Source organism: Somniosus microcephalus, chromosome 12 (genome assembly GCF_052327205.1).
Source record: "Somniosus microcephalus isolate GS21.2 chromosome 12, FLI_Smic_1.0, whole genome shotgun sequence".
NCBI lineage: Eukaryota > Metazoa > Chordata > Chondrichthyes > Squaliformes > Somniosidae > Somniosus > Somniosus microcephalus.
The window spans coordinates 172085046-172098035 of NC_140998.1; the positions used below are offsets into that span (position 1 = coordinate 172085046).

A 12990-nucleotide genomic window follows, 5' to 3' on the forward strand; every position below is an offset into this window, starting at 1 on the left:
TTCAGGTAAATATGTGGCTAGAGGAATGGTGCAAGGGGGAGGGATTCAAATTCCTTGGACATTGGAACCGGTTCTGGGGGAGGTGGGACCAGTACAAACTGGACGGTTTGCACCTGGGCAGGACCGGGACCGATGTCCTAGGGGAAGTGTTTGCTAGTGCTCTGGGGGAGGGTTTAAACTAAAATGGCAGGGGGTTGGGAACCTGAGCAGGGAGACAGAGGAAACGGAAAGAAGGATATAAGCAAAAGACAGGAAGGAGAAAAGCAAAGGTGGCAGTCAGAGAAATCAAGAGTTTAAATCAAACATGGCCACAGTAAATAATAATTCTAAAAGGTCTAAGAGAGTTAAAAAAACAAGCTTCAAGGCTTTGTGTCTTAATGCGAGGAGCATTCGTAATAAGGTGGATGAATTAGCTGCGCAAATAGAGGTAAACGGATATGATATGATTGGGATTACGGAAACATGGCTCCAGGGTGACCAAGGCTCGGAACTCAACATCCAGGGGTATTCAATATTCAGGAAAGACAGGCAAAAAGGAAAATGAGGTGGGGTAGCATTGCTGGTTAAAGAGGGGATTAACACAATTGTAAGGAAGGATATTAGCTCTGATGATGTGGAATCTGATTGGGTAGAACTGAGAAATACCAAGGGGCAGAAAACGTTAGTGGGAGTGGTATACAGACCCCCAAACAGTAATGCGGAGGTTGGGGATGGCATTAAAAGGGAAATTAGAGATGCGTGCAATAAGGGCACAGCAGTTATCATGGGTGACTTTAATCTACATATAGAGTGGGCTAACCAAACTAGTAACAATACTGTGGAGGAGGAATTCCTGGAGTGTATACGGGATGGTTTCCTGGACCAATATGTCGAGGAACCAACTAGAGACCAGGCCATCTTAGACTGGGTATTATGTAATGAGAAAGGATTAATTAGCAATCTTGTTGTGCGAGGCCCCTTGGGTCGGAGCGATCCTAATATGATAGAATTCTTCATTAAGATGGAGAGTGAAGTAGTTGACTCAGAGACTAGGGTCCTGAATTTAAATAAAGGAAACTACGATGGTATGAGGCGCGAGTTGGGTAAGATTGATTGGGGAATGTTACTCAAAGGGTTGATGGTGGATAGACAATGGCAAACATTCAAAGATCACATGGATGAACTACAGAATTTGTTCATCCCAGTTTGGCATAAAAATAAAACAAAAACGATGACTCAACCGTGGCTAACAAGAGAAATTAGGGATAGCATAAGATCCAAGGAGAGGACATATAAATTGGCCAGAAAAAGCAGTAAACCTGAGGATTGGGAGCAGTTTAGGATTCAGCAAAGGAGGACAAAGGGAGTAATTAAGAGGGGGAAAATAGAGTATGAGAGTAAGCTTGCGAGGAACATAAAAATTGACTGCAAAAGCTTCTATAGATATGTGAAGAGAAAAAGATTGGTGAAGTCATGCATAGGTCCCTTGCAGTCAGAATCAGGGGAATTTATAATGGGGAACAAAGAAATGGCTGACCAATTAAATACATATTTTGGTTCTGTCTTCACAAAGGAGGACACAAATAACTTCCCAGAGATGTCAGGGAACATAGGGTCTAATGAGAGGGAGGAATTGAATGCAATCAGTATTTGTAGGGAAATGGTGTTAGGGAAATTGACGGGATTGAAGGCCGATAAATCCCCAGGGCCTGATAATTTACATCCTAGGGTACTTAAGGAAGTGGCCCTAGAAATCGTAGATGCATTGCTGGTTATCTTCCAAAATTCTATAGACTCTGGAACAGTTCCCATGCATTGGAGGGTAGCTAATGTTACCCCACTGTTCAAAAAAGGTGGTAGAGAGAAAACGGGGAATTATGGGCCGGTAAGCCTGACATCGGTAGTGGGGAAAATGCTAGAGTCCATTATAAAAGATGTAATAGCAGAGCACTTGGAAAACAGTGACAGGATCGGACAAAGTCAACATGGATTTACAAAAGGTAAATCGTGCTTGACTAATCTACTGGAATTTTTTGAGGATGTAACTGGTAGAATAGATAAGGGAGAACCAGTGGATGTGGTGTATTTGGACTTTCAGAAGGCTTTCGATAAGGTCCCGCATAAGAGATTAGTATGTAAAGTTAAGGCACATTGGTTTGGGGGCAAGGTACTGACTTGGATAGAGAACTGGTTGGCAGACAGGAAGCAAAGAGTTGGAATAAACGGGTCTTTTTCCGAGTGGCAGGCAGTGACTAGTGGGGTACCGCAGGGATCGGTCCTTGGACCCCAGCTATTCACAATATATATTAATGATCTAGACGAGGGAACTAGATGTAATATCTCCAAGTTTGCAGACGACACAAAGCTGGGTGGGCTTGTGTGCTGTGAGGAGGATGCCGAGAAACTCCAGTATGATTTGGACAGGTTGGGTGATTATACTGCATCTGCCATGCATCTGCCCAATGTGAATAAATGCGAGGTTATCCACTTTGGTGGCAAAAACAGGAAGGCAGATTATTATCTGAACGGCAATGGATTGGGAGAAGGGGAAGTGCAATGAGACCTGGGTGTCCTTGTGCACCAGTCGCTGAAGGTAAGCATGCAGGTGCAGCAGGTGATTAAGAAGGCAAATGGTATGTTGGCCTTCGTAGCGAGAGGGTTTGAGTACAGGAACAAGGATGTCTTGCTGCAGTTGTACAGGCCCTTGGTGAGACCACACCTTGAGTATTGTGTGCAGTTTTGGTCGCCTTATCTGAGGAAGGATGTTCTTGCCATGGAGGAAGTGCAGCGAAGATTCACCAGACTGAAACCTGGGATGGCAGGAATGACGTATGAGGAGAGATTGGGTCGATTGGGCTTATACTCGCTGGAGTTTAGAAGAATGAGAGAGGATCTCATTGAAACCTATAAAATTCAAACAGGACTAGACAGACTAGATGCAGGAAGGATGTTCCCAATGGCGGGGGGAGTCCAGAACGAGGGGTCACAGTCTAAAGATAAGGGGTAAGCCATTTAGGACAGAGATGAGGAGGAATTTCTTCACCCAGAGAGTGGTGAACCTGTGGAATTCTCTATCACAGAAGGCAGTTGAGGCCAAGCCATTAAATATATTCAAGAAGGAGTTAGATATATTTCTTAAGGCTAAAGAGATCAAGGGATATGGGGAGAAGGCAGGGACAGGGTACTGAGTTTGGATGATCAGCCATGATCTCATTGAATGGTGGAGCAGGCTCGAGGGGCCGAATGGCCTACTCCTGCTCCTATCTTCTATGTTTCTATGTTTCTATGTGGGGTTTGAACCCTGCACCGTCTGACCCAGAGACGGGACTGTCTGGAGCGGGGATCAACTCCTGCACCGTCTGACCCAGAGACAGGACTGTCTGGAGCGGGGATCAAATCCTACACCGTCTGACCCAGAGACGGGACTGTCTGGAGTGAGGTTTGACTCCTGCACCGACTGACCCAGAGACGGGACTGTCTGGAGTGAGGTTCGACTCCTGCACCGTCTGACCCAGAGACAGGACTGTCTGGAGTGGGGTTCGACTCCTGCACCGTCTGACCCAGAGACGGGACTGTCTGGAGTGAGGTTCAACTCCTGCACCGTCTGACCCAGAGACGGGACTGTCTGGAGTGAGGTTCGACTCCTGCACCGTCTGACCCAGAGACGGGACTGTCTGGAGCGGGGTTTGACTCCTGCACCGTCTGACCCACATACGGGACTGTCTGGAGTGGGGTTCGACTCCTGCACCGTCTGACCCACATACGGGACTGTCTGGAGTGGGGTTCGACTCCTGCACCGTCTGACCCACATACGGGACTGTCTGGAGTGGGGTTCGACTCCTGCACCGTCTGACCCACATACGGGACTGTCTGGAGTGGGGTTCGACTCCTGCACCGTCTGACCCACATACGGGACTGTCTGGAGTGGGGTTCGACTCCTGCACCGTCTGACCCACATACGGGACTGTCTGGAGTGGGGTTTGAACCCTGCACCGTCTGACCCAGAGACGGGACTGTCTGGAGTGGGGTTTGACTCCTGCACCGTCTGACCCAGAGACGGGACTGTCTGGAGTGGGGTTCGACTCCTGCACCGTCTGACCCAGAGACGGGACTGTCTGGAGTGGGGTTCGACTCCTGCACCGTCTGACCCAGAGACGGGACTGTCTGGAGTGGGGTTCGACTCCTGCACCGTCTGACCCAGAGATGGGACTGTCTGGAGTGGGGTTCGACTCCTGCACCGTCTGACCCAGAGACAGGACTGTCTGGAGTGGGGTTTGAACCCTGCACCGTCTGACCCAGAGACGGGACTGTCTGGAGTGGGGTTTGAACCCTGCACCGTCTGACCCAGAGACAGGACTGTCTGGAGTGGGGTTTGAACCCTGCACCGTCTGACCCAGAGACGGGACTGTCTGGAGTGGGGTTCGACTCCTGCACCATCTGACCCAGAGACGGGACTGTCTGGCGTGGGGTTCGACTCCTGCACCGACTGACCCAGAGACAGGACTGTCTGGAGTGGGGTTCGACTCCTGCACCGACTGACCCAGAGACGGGACTGTCTGGCGTGGGGTTCGACTCCTGCACCATCTGACCCAGATACAGGACTGTCTGGAGTGGGGTTCGACTCCTGCACCGTCTGACCCAGAGACGGGACTGTCTGGAGTGGGGTTCGACTCCTGCACCGTCTGACCCAGAGACAGGACTGTCTGGAGTGAGGTTCGACTCCTGCACCGTCTGACCCAGAGATGGGACTGTCTGGAGTGGGGTTCGACTCCTGCACCGTCTGACCCAGAGATGGGACTGTCTGGAGTGGGGTTCGACTCCTGCACCGTCTGACCCAGAGACGGGACTGTCTGGAGTGGGGTTCGACTCCTGCACCGTCTGACCCACATACGGGACTGTCTGGAGTGGGGTTTGACTCCTGCACCGTCTGACCCAGAGACGGGACTGTCTGGCGTGGGGTTCGACTCCTGCACCGTCTGACCCACATACGGGACTGTCTGGAGTGGGGTTTGACTCCTGCACCGTCTGACCCAGAGACGGGACTGTCTGGAGTGGGGTTCGACTCCTGCACCGTCTGACCCAGAGACGGGACTGTCTGGAGTGGGGTTTGACTCCTGCACCGTCTGACCCAGAGACAGGACTGTCTGGAGTGGGGTTCGACTCCTGCACCGTCTGACCCAGAGACGGGACTGTCTGGAGTGGGGTTCGACTCCTGCACCGACTGACCCAGAGACAGGACTGTCTGGAGTGGGGTTTGACTCCTGCACCGTCTGACCCAGAGACGGGACTGTCTGGAGTGGGGTTCGACTCCTGCACCGTCTGACCCAGAGACGGGACTGTCTGGAGTGGGGTTCGACTCCTGCACCGTCTGACCCACATACGGGACTGTCTGGCGTGGGGTTCGACTCCTGCACCTTCTGACCCAGAGACGGGACTGTCTGGCGTGGGGTTCGACTCCTGCACCGTCTGACCCACATACGGGACTGTCTGGCGTGGGGTTCGACTCCTGCACCATCTGACCCAGAGACGGGACTGTCTGGAGTGGGGTTCGACTCCTGCACCGTCTGACCCACATACGGGACTGTCTGGCGTGGGGTTCGACTCCTGCACCTTCTGACCCAGAGACGGGACTGTCTGGAGTGGGGTTCGACTCCTGCACCGTCTGACCCACATACGGGACTGTCTGGCGTGGGGTTCGACTCCTGCACCGTCTGACCCAGAGACGGGACTGTCTGGAGTGGGGTTCGACTCCTGCACCGTCTGACCCAGAGACAGGACTGTCTGGAGTGGGGTTCGACTCCTGCACCGTCTGACCCAGAGACAGGACTGTCTGGAGTGGGGTTCGACTCCTGCACCGTCTGACCCAGAGACAGGACTGTCTGGAGTGGGGTTCGACTCCTGCACCGACTGACCCAGAGACGGGACTGTCTGGAGTGAGGTTCGACTCCTGCACCGTCTGACCCAGAGATGGGACTGTCTGGAGTGAGGTTCGACTCCTGCACCGTCTGACCCAGAGACAGGACTGTCTGGAGTGGGGTTCGACTCCTGCACCTTCTGACCCAGAGACGGGACTGTCTGGAGTGGGGTTCGACTCCTGCACCGTCTGACCCAGATACGGGACTGTCTGGAGTGGGGTTCGACTCCTGCACCGTCTGACCCAGATACGGGACTGTCTGGAGTGGGGTTCGACTCCTGCACCGTCTGACCCAGAGACGGGACTGTCTGGAGTGGGGTTCGACTCCTGCACCGTCTGACCCAGAGACGGGACTGTCTGGAGTGGGGTTCGACTCCTGCACCTTCTGACCCAGAGACAGGACTGTCTGGAGTGGGGTTCGACTCCTGCACCTTCTGACCCAGAGACGGGACTGTCTGGAGTGGGGTTCGACTCCTGCACCGTCTGACCCACATACGGGACTGTCTGGAGTGGGGTTCGACTCCTGCACCGTCTGACCCAGAGACAGGACTGTCTGGCGTGGGGTTCGACTCCTGCACCGTCTGACCCAGAGACGGGACTGTCTGGAGTGGGGTTCGACTCCTGCACCGTCTGACCCACATACGGGACTGTCTGGAGTGGGGTTCGACTCCTGCACCTTCTGACCCAGAGACAGGACTGTCTGGCGTGGGGTTCGACTCCTGCACCGTCTGACCCACATACGGGACTGTCTGGCGTGGGGTTCGACTCCTGCACCGTCTGACCCAGAGACAGGACTGTCTGGAGTGGGGTTTGAATCCTGCACCGTCTGACCCAGAGACGGGACTGTCTGGAGTGGGGTTCGACTCCTGCACCGTCTGACCCAGAGACGGGACTGTCTGGAGTGGGGTTTGAATCCTGCACCGTCTGACCCAGAGACGGGACTGTCTGGAGTGGGGTTCGACTCCTGCACCGTCTGACCCAGAGACGGGACTGTCTGGAGTGGGGTTCGACTCCTGCACCGTCTGACCCAGAGACGGGACTGTCTGGAGTGGGGTTCGACTCCTGCACCGTCTGACCCAGAGACGGGACTGTCTGGCGTGGGGTTCGACTCCTGCACCGTCTGACCCAGAGACGGGACTGTCTGGAGTGGGGTTCGACTCCTGCACCGTCTGACCCAGAGACGGGACTGTCTGGCGTGGGGTTCGACTCCTGCACCGTCTGACCCAGAGACGGGACTGTCTGGAGTGGGGTTCGACTCCTGCACCGTCTGACCCAGAGACGGGACTGTCTGGAGTGGGGTTCGACTCCTGCACCATCTGACGCACATGCGGGACTGTCTGGAGTGGGGTTTGACTCCTGCACCGTCTGACCCAGAGACGGGACTGTCTGGAGTGGGGTTCGACTCCTGCACCGTCTGACCCACATAAGGGACTGTCTGGAGTGGGGTTCGACTCCTGCACCGTCTGACCCACATAAGGGACTGTCTGGAGTGGGGTTCGACTCCTGCACCGACTGACCCAGATGCGGAAACGCTACCACTGAACCAAAGGCTCACTCTCATCGAGGCCCAGAAAATATTTACTTGTTTTTTTGTCACAGGTCTGGACCATTTCCCAATAGCATCTACTCAAGTTGGGGTTAACTAGTCCGCCCCGACTACATACCTCAAGTAACGTGCCTCTGACAAACCCAAATGGTGTTTCCCTGGGTTGGCCATCAAACCTGCCTTTCTTAAGCTATCAGTCACCGCTTCTAATTTCTGTTGATGGGACTCCCAGTGGCCATTGTAAATTACAGTATTATCTAAGCATGCAGCGGCATCGTGAGCATAAGGCCGGGAAAGCCCATCCATTAGCTGCTGATAGATGGCAGGAGCCCTGTGCAGTCCAAATGGTGGTGGTATAGACCTCCAGGCTCCAGGTCTTATAAAGGCTGTTTTTTCTTTGCCAGATTCTGTTAAAGGTATCGGCCAAAACCCATTTGTAAGGTCCCGGGTGGACAAAATGTTGGCATTCCCCAGCGTTCAATCAGCTCGTCCACCCGTTACTGTGCGACTCTGTCACCCTATCCTCTATAACTATAGGGTTTGGCCATTCACTGTGACTCTTCTGTCACCCCTAGCTCTAGCATTGTCCTGGACTCTTGGGAGACCTCCATCTCTTCACCTCGGAGATCTGGTACAGTTTCACCGGGACCATTATTCCTTGCAGTGTTATGATATCATGTTTACTAACACGAGTTTTCCTGAGTCGAGAGGTAAAAACATCCCCTTTTGTTTGAGCAGTTTTGGTCGCTGCTTGGCCGTCAGTCCTTCGGCCAGGTGAAATGCCCCGGTTTCTCAGGTCGAGAGGCCACAGAGGTTCCGGCTCGGACACAAGGGTCCCCGATCGCTCCATGGTTTTAGCAGATTAATAAGATAGATCTGCTCCGGTTGTGTCAATGCAGCCTGAATGAATACTCTCACCATTTCCTCCAGGTCTTGCCCTTTCTCAGAGTGCCACCCCGGGTCACACATTGAAACAGTCCTCGGACCCAGTGATCAATTAGACACACAGACTAGAGCATAATGTTCAAAACCAGTAAGGTTTATTTACCCACGGCAGTGGTGTCTTTAAATGACAAGATGAACAAAACAGTAATAGGGATTACTTTCCCGCATACAGATTCTCACCCTCAGTGCCTTCCTCTCTCAGCTGAACCATTTCCCTGCCTTTTATCCTTCCAGGTTGGAAGTCCTTCCTGATTGAATTTAATTGCCTTTAAAGATTTCTTAAAGCTGTATCGCTTTGCCTTGGTTATTCTGACATTTTATACAATTTCTTAAAGCTGTACCCGTTTATACACACATACATATTATTATATATATATATATACACTAGCTGGAGTGCCCGGCGGTGCCGAGGGTTTTTTGAGGGCATGCTGTTGTTGGAAGAGAGAGAGAGAGAGAGAGAGACTGGGGGGAGAAGAGAGAGAGAGACTGGGGGGAGTAGAGAGAGACGGGGGGGGGAGAGAGAGAGAGAGAGACTGGGGGGGGAGAGAGAGAGAGAGACTGGGGGGGAGAGAGAGAGAGACTGGGGGGAGAGAGAGAGACTGGGGGGGAGAGAGAGAGAGACTGGGGGGGGAGAGAGAGTGAGAGAGAGACTGGGGGGGAGAGAGAGACTGGGGGAAGAGAGAGAGACAGAGAGAGAGAGGGAGAGAGAGACAGAGACAGAGGGAAGGCGAGAGAGAGACAGAGAGGGAAGGAGAGAGAGAGGGAAGGAGAGAAAGAGGAAAGGGGTGGGGGAAAGTGGGGGGGGAAGGGGTGGGGGAAAGTGGGGGGGGATGGGGTGGGGGGGAAAGGGGTGGGGGAAAGTGGGGGGGGACAGGGTGGGGGGGAAAGGGGTGGGGGAAAGGGGTGGGGGGAAGGGGTGGGGGAAAGGGTGGGGGGAAAGGGGGGAAAGGGGTGGGGGGAAGGGGGGTGGGAGAAGGGGTGGGGGGAAGGGGGGGTGGGGGAAGGGGGGAAGGGGGGGTGGGAGGGGGGGAATGGGGGGGAGGGAAGGGGGGAAGGGAAAGGGGAAGAGGAGAAGGGGAAGGGAAGGGGGGAGAAGGGAAGGGGGAGGGGGTGAAGGGAAGGGGAGGGGGGAAGCAAAGGGGGGGAAGGGAATGGGGGAGGGGGGGAAAGGGGGGGAGGGGGGAAGGGGGAGGGGGGGAGGGGGGGAATGGGGTGTGTGGGAGGGGGGGAAGGGGGTGTGTGGGAGGGGTGGGAAGGGGGTGTGGGAGGGGGAAAGGGGGGTGGGAAGGGGGTGTGGGGGGAAGGGGGTGTGGGGGGAAGGAGGGGGGAAGGAGGGGGGAAGTGGGGGGAAAGGGAGGGGGGGAGCCAGCAGACCCTCTCCCCTCTGCCAGTGTTGAGAGTTGCGCTGCCGGCGGTGGCTGGAGAAGGCTAGGCCTCGGGCACCCACACTGGCATGGCCCAACTGAGCCCAGCGCCCCGGGCAGCCCGAGCTCCGCAGCCGCCGTTCGGCCGCAGGCCACAAAGCACCCGAGCCCAGCGCCGGCTCCGCGGAGCTCCGTACCGCCCCGCCAGCCTTTACAAAGATGGCGGCGGTGGCTATGCTCGGCTCAGGCCCGCCCCGCCAGCCTTTACAAAGATGGCGGCGATCGCGGGCTGCTTGTTGAGCGGGACGGGAGGTGCCTAGCTCGGGCGTGGCTGGGGAGGAGAGGCCGAGGCTTCGAGGCCTGCAGGCTGGGTAACCCTGGAAGGTTGCGGCGCCCGGCGGAGGTAGCGAGTCAAGAGGAAAAAAAAAAGGGTGAAAGGTAGGAAAATTAATGTGTTTTAAAAGCAACTTTTTTTTTGCTGGAAATCTAGATTTGAAAATAAACACGCAGAAAGTGGGAAAAATAAATGAATCATTAGGAATCAAGATGGCGGCCACTCACCTCAGCTCAGAAGGATTAGGCCCGCCCACACACGCAATAAAACGCCCCCCGTGACGCACCGATTGGTCAACCATCAGGTTAATCCCCTGTACGATTGGTCAACCATCACGTCACTCAACGCTAATGAGCGGAATGTTGCCGTTTTTTGAACCTTTTTTGTATACTGTCGGAACAATTTTTGTCTGACCAAAAAGTAAATACGCCTATTAGAGTCCCCTAATGATAAGCTTTCTTTTGATATAACATATGTGTAGGTACGCTCTATAACTTTTGATTGTATAGCCGGACAGACAGACGGAAAGATGGAAAGACAGACGGAAAGACAGACGGACCGTTTTATATGTATAGATATATATACACACAGACACACATATACATATACACACACTCATATACATAGACACGTGCCATACATACACACATAGACACAAACACATACATGTATTGCAGCAGGGTGATTACCTTGAAAAGGTAATTGTAACTGGAGTGGGCGGAGACTTTCCCAGCCAGCTGAGTATAAGAGGGCGAGGTTCCCGAGACGCAACGAGCACTGAAAGATGTGCTGTGTTGTCTTGTTTTGTGTTATGTGAATTATAAAGTGCTTGAAACTCGGATTGTTCGAGGATTACTGTTTTTAGGAGAAAGGAGGCTCCGAGACAATCGGACCGTAACAATATATACACACATATAAAGACTTCCTTCACAAGCCAGAATCTGTAGGCTTGCTTTAGGGACTGAGGGTGGTGGTGGGGGATTCCTCTCGCATTGCAGACAACTTTTGGAGTACGACGGGATTAGTTTGGGGTTGATACAGGGCTATGGGGAGAGAGCGGGACAGTGGGATTAGTTTGGGATTGATACGGGGCTATGGGGGGAGAGCGAGGCAGTGGGATATAGTTTGGGATTGATACAGGGCTATGGGGAGAGAGCGGGACAGTGGGGTTAGGTTGGGATTGATACAGAGCTATGGGGAGAGAGCGGGACAGTGGGATTAGTTTGGGATTGATACGGGGCTATGGGGGGAGAGCGAGGCAGTGGGATATAGTTTGGGATTGATACGGGACTATGGGGAGAGAGCGGGACAGTGGGATTAGTTTGGGATTGATACAGGACTATGCGGGGAGAGCGAGGCGGTGGGATATAGTTTGGGATTGATACGGGGCTATGGGGAGAGAGCGGGACAGTGGGATTAGTTTGGGATTGATACGGGGCTATGCGGGGAGAGCAAGGCAGTGGGATTAGTTTGGGATTGATACGGGGCTATGGGGGGAGAGCGAGGCAGTGGGATATAGTTTGGGATTGATACGGGGCTATGGGGGGAGAGCGAGGCAGTGGGATATAGTTTGGGATTGATACGGGGCTATGGGGAGTTCTATACAAACTTCTGAATCAACTTCTCCATTTAAGCAGAGTGTTACAAGGAGAAGCACTGTAATGAAACATGAACAAGAGCCCATGAATTACCGTTTGCACACGGGTTGCTGGTACACCGGTCCACTTTCTGCTCACAGTTTAAGCCGGTGAACCCCAGGGGGCAGCTACAGCTGTAAGGGACCCCCGGCAATCTCTCGAAACAGGAGCCGCCATTGAAGCAGGGGGAATCTGTGCACGTCAGGGTGCTGTCCTCACAGTGCAGCCCAACAAAGCCAGGCGGACAAGAACAACTGTAACTCTCATCCAATTCCTGCAACAAAAGGACCAGAACATTAGGAACAAATGGTCTATTTCAAGGGAAAGTGATTCCAGGTACATTCACCTTTGAGTGTCTCTCCCTGCAAGATGCACCAGTCCCAGCTGAGAGTTAACTTGCTGGGAATGTGATGGGTTGTCCCCTGCTATCAGTGCCTATTTATCACCATTAGATGTCTCCGCACCATCTGGGAGATCAGTGAGCTGAGAATATTGGATGAGGAGGAGAGTCAGCATTTAATTTGGGAGTCTCGGACTGAATGATGAATGTACTCGACAAGAAAATAGTTACATTTGTCCAGCTGGTGGGAATCGCCACCCTCCCTGGTGGGAATCTCCACCCTCCCTGGTGGGAATCTCCACCCTCCCTGGTGGGAATCTCCCCCTCCCTGGTGGGAATATCCACCCTCCCTGGTGGGAATATCCCCCTCCTTGGCGGGAATCTCCCTCCTCAGTGGTGCCACTTTCTGCTGGATGAGGATGTTACTGGGTTCTTTTGTGGTGATGGAGAGGAGCACTCGGCTAGCCGAAGCTCAGCAGAGGCGGGCTGTGGGCTGTGCCTTACCGTGCAGGTACCCCCGTTCCTGCAGGGGCTGCTGTCACACTTGTGAATGGCCGATTGGCAGTTGATCCCAGTGTAGCCGGGCTGGCAGGTGCAGGTGTAACTGCCCTGCCCAGTGTTGGTGCAGGTTGCGTTGTTCCTGCACGGCTTGTTGTGGGTGCAGTAGTTGAGATCTGTGGGCGAAGCAGAGAGGGAGGGGGAGAAAGTTAGTCACAATTCACAAGGAACACAAAGGAAGTCTAGGAGCTATCTTTCAGAGGGTGCCCCCTCCCCCTCCCCCTTCAAAATAACCAAACAGGGTAAACAATTGGAATAGCAAAGGTTGTGGGGGGAGGGGCAGGAGGAGAGTCCGTGTCACACTGGAGGGAGGGGCAGGAGGAGGGTCCGTGCCCTGGGGGGAGGGGCAGGAGGAGGGTCTGTCCCTTGGGGG

At 53.9% G+C, this 12990-nt stretch overlaps 1 protein-coding gene across 1 annotated transcript in view; it reads right to left on the bottom strand.

Moving 5' to 3' along the window:
* Nucleotides 1–12990, bottom strand: part of LOC147109721 (delta-like protein 4) — a 326101-nt gene that overhangs the window by 18116 nt on the left and 294995 nt on the right. The window contains 2 exon segments of the mRNA XM_086003839.1: nt 11774–11993; nt 12564–12733. Of these exon segments, the coding sequence (XP_085859965.1) occupies nt 11774–11993; nt 12564–12733 (390 nt within the window).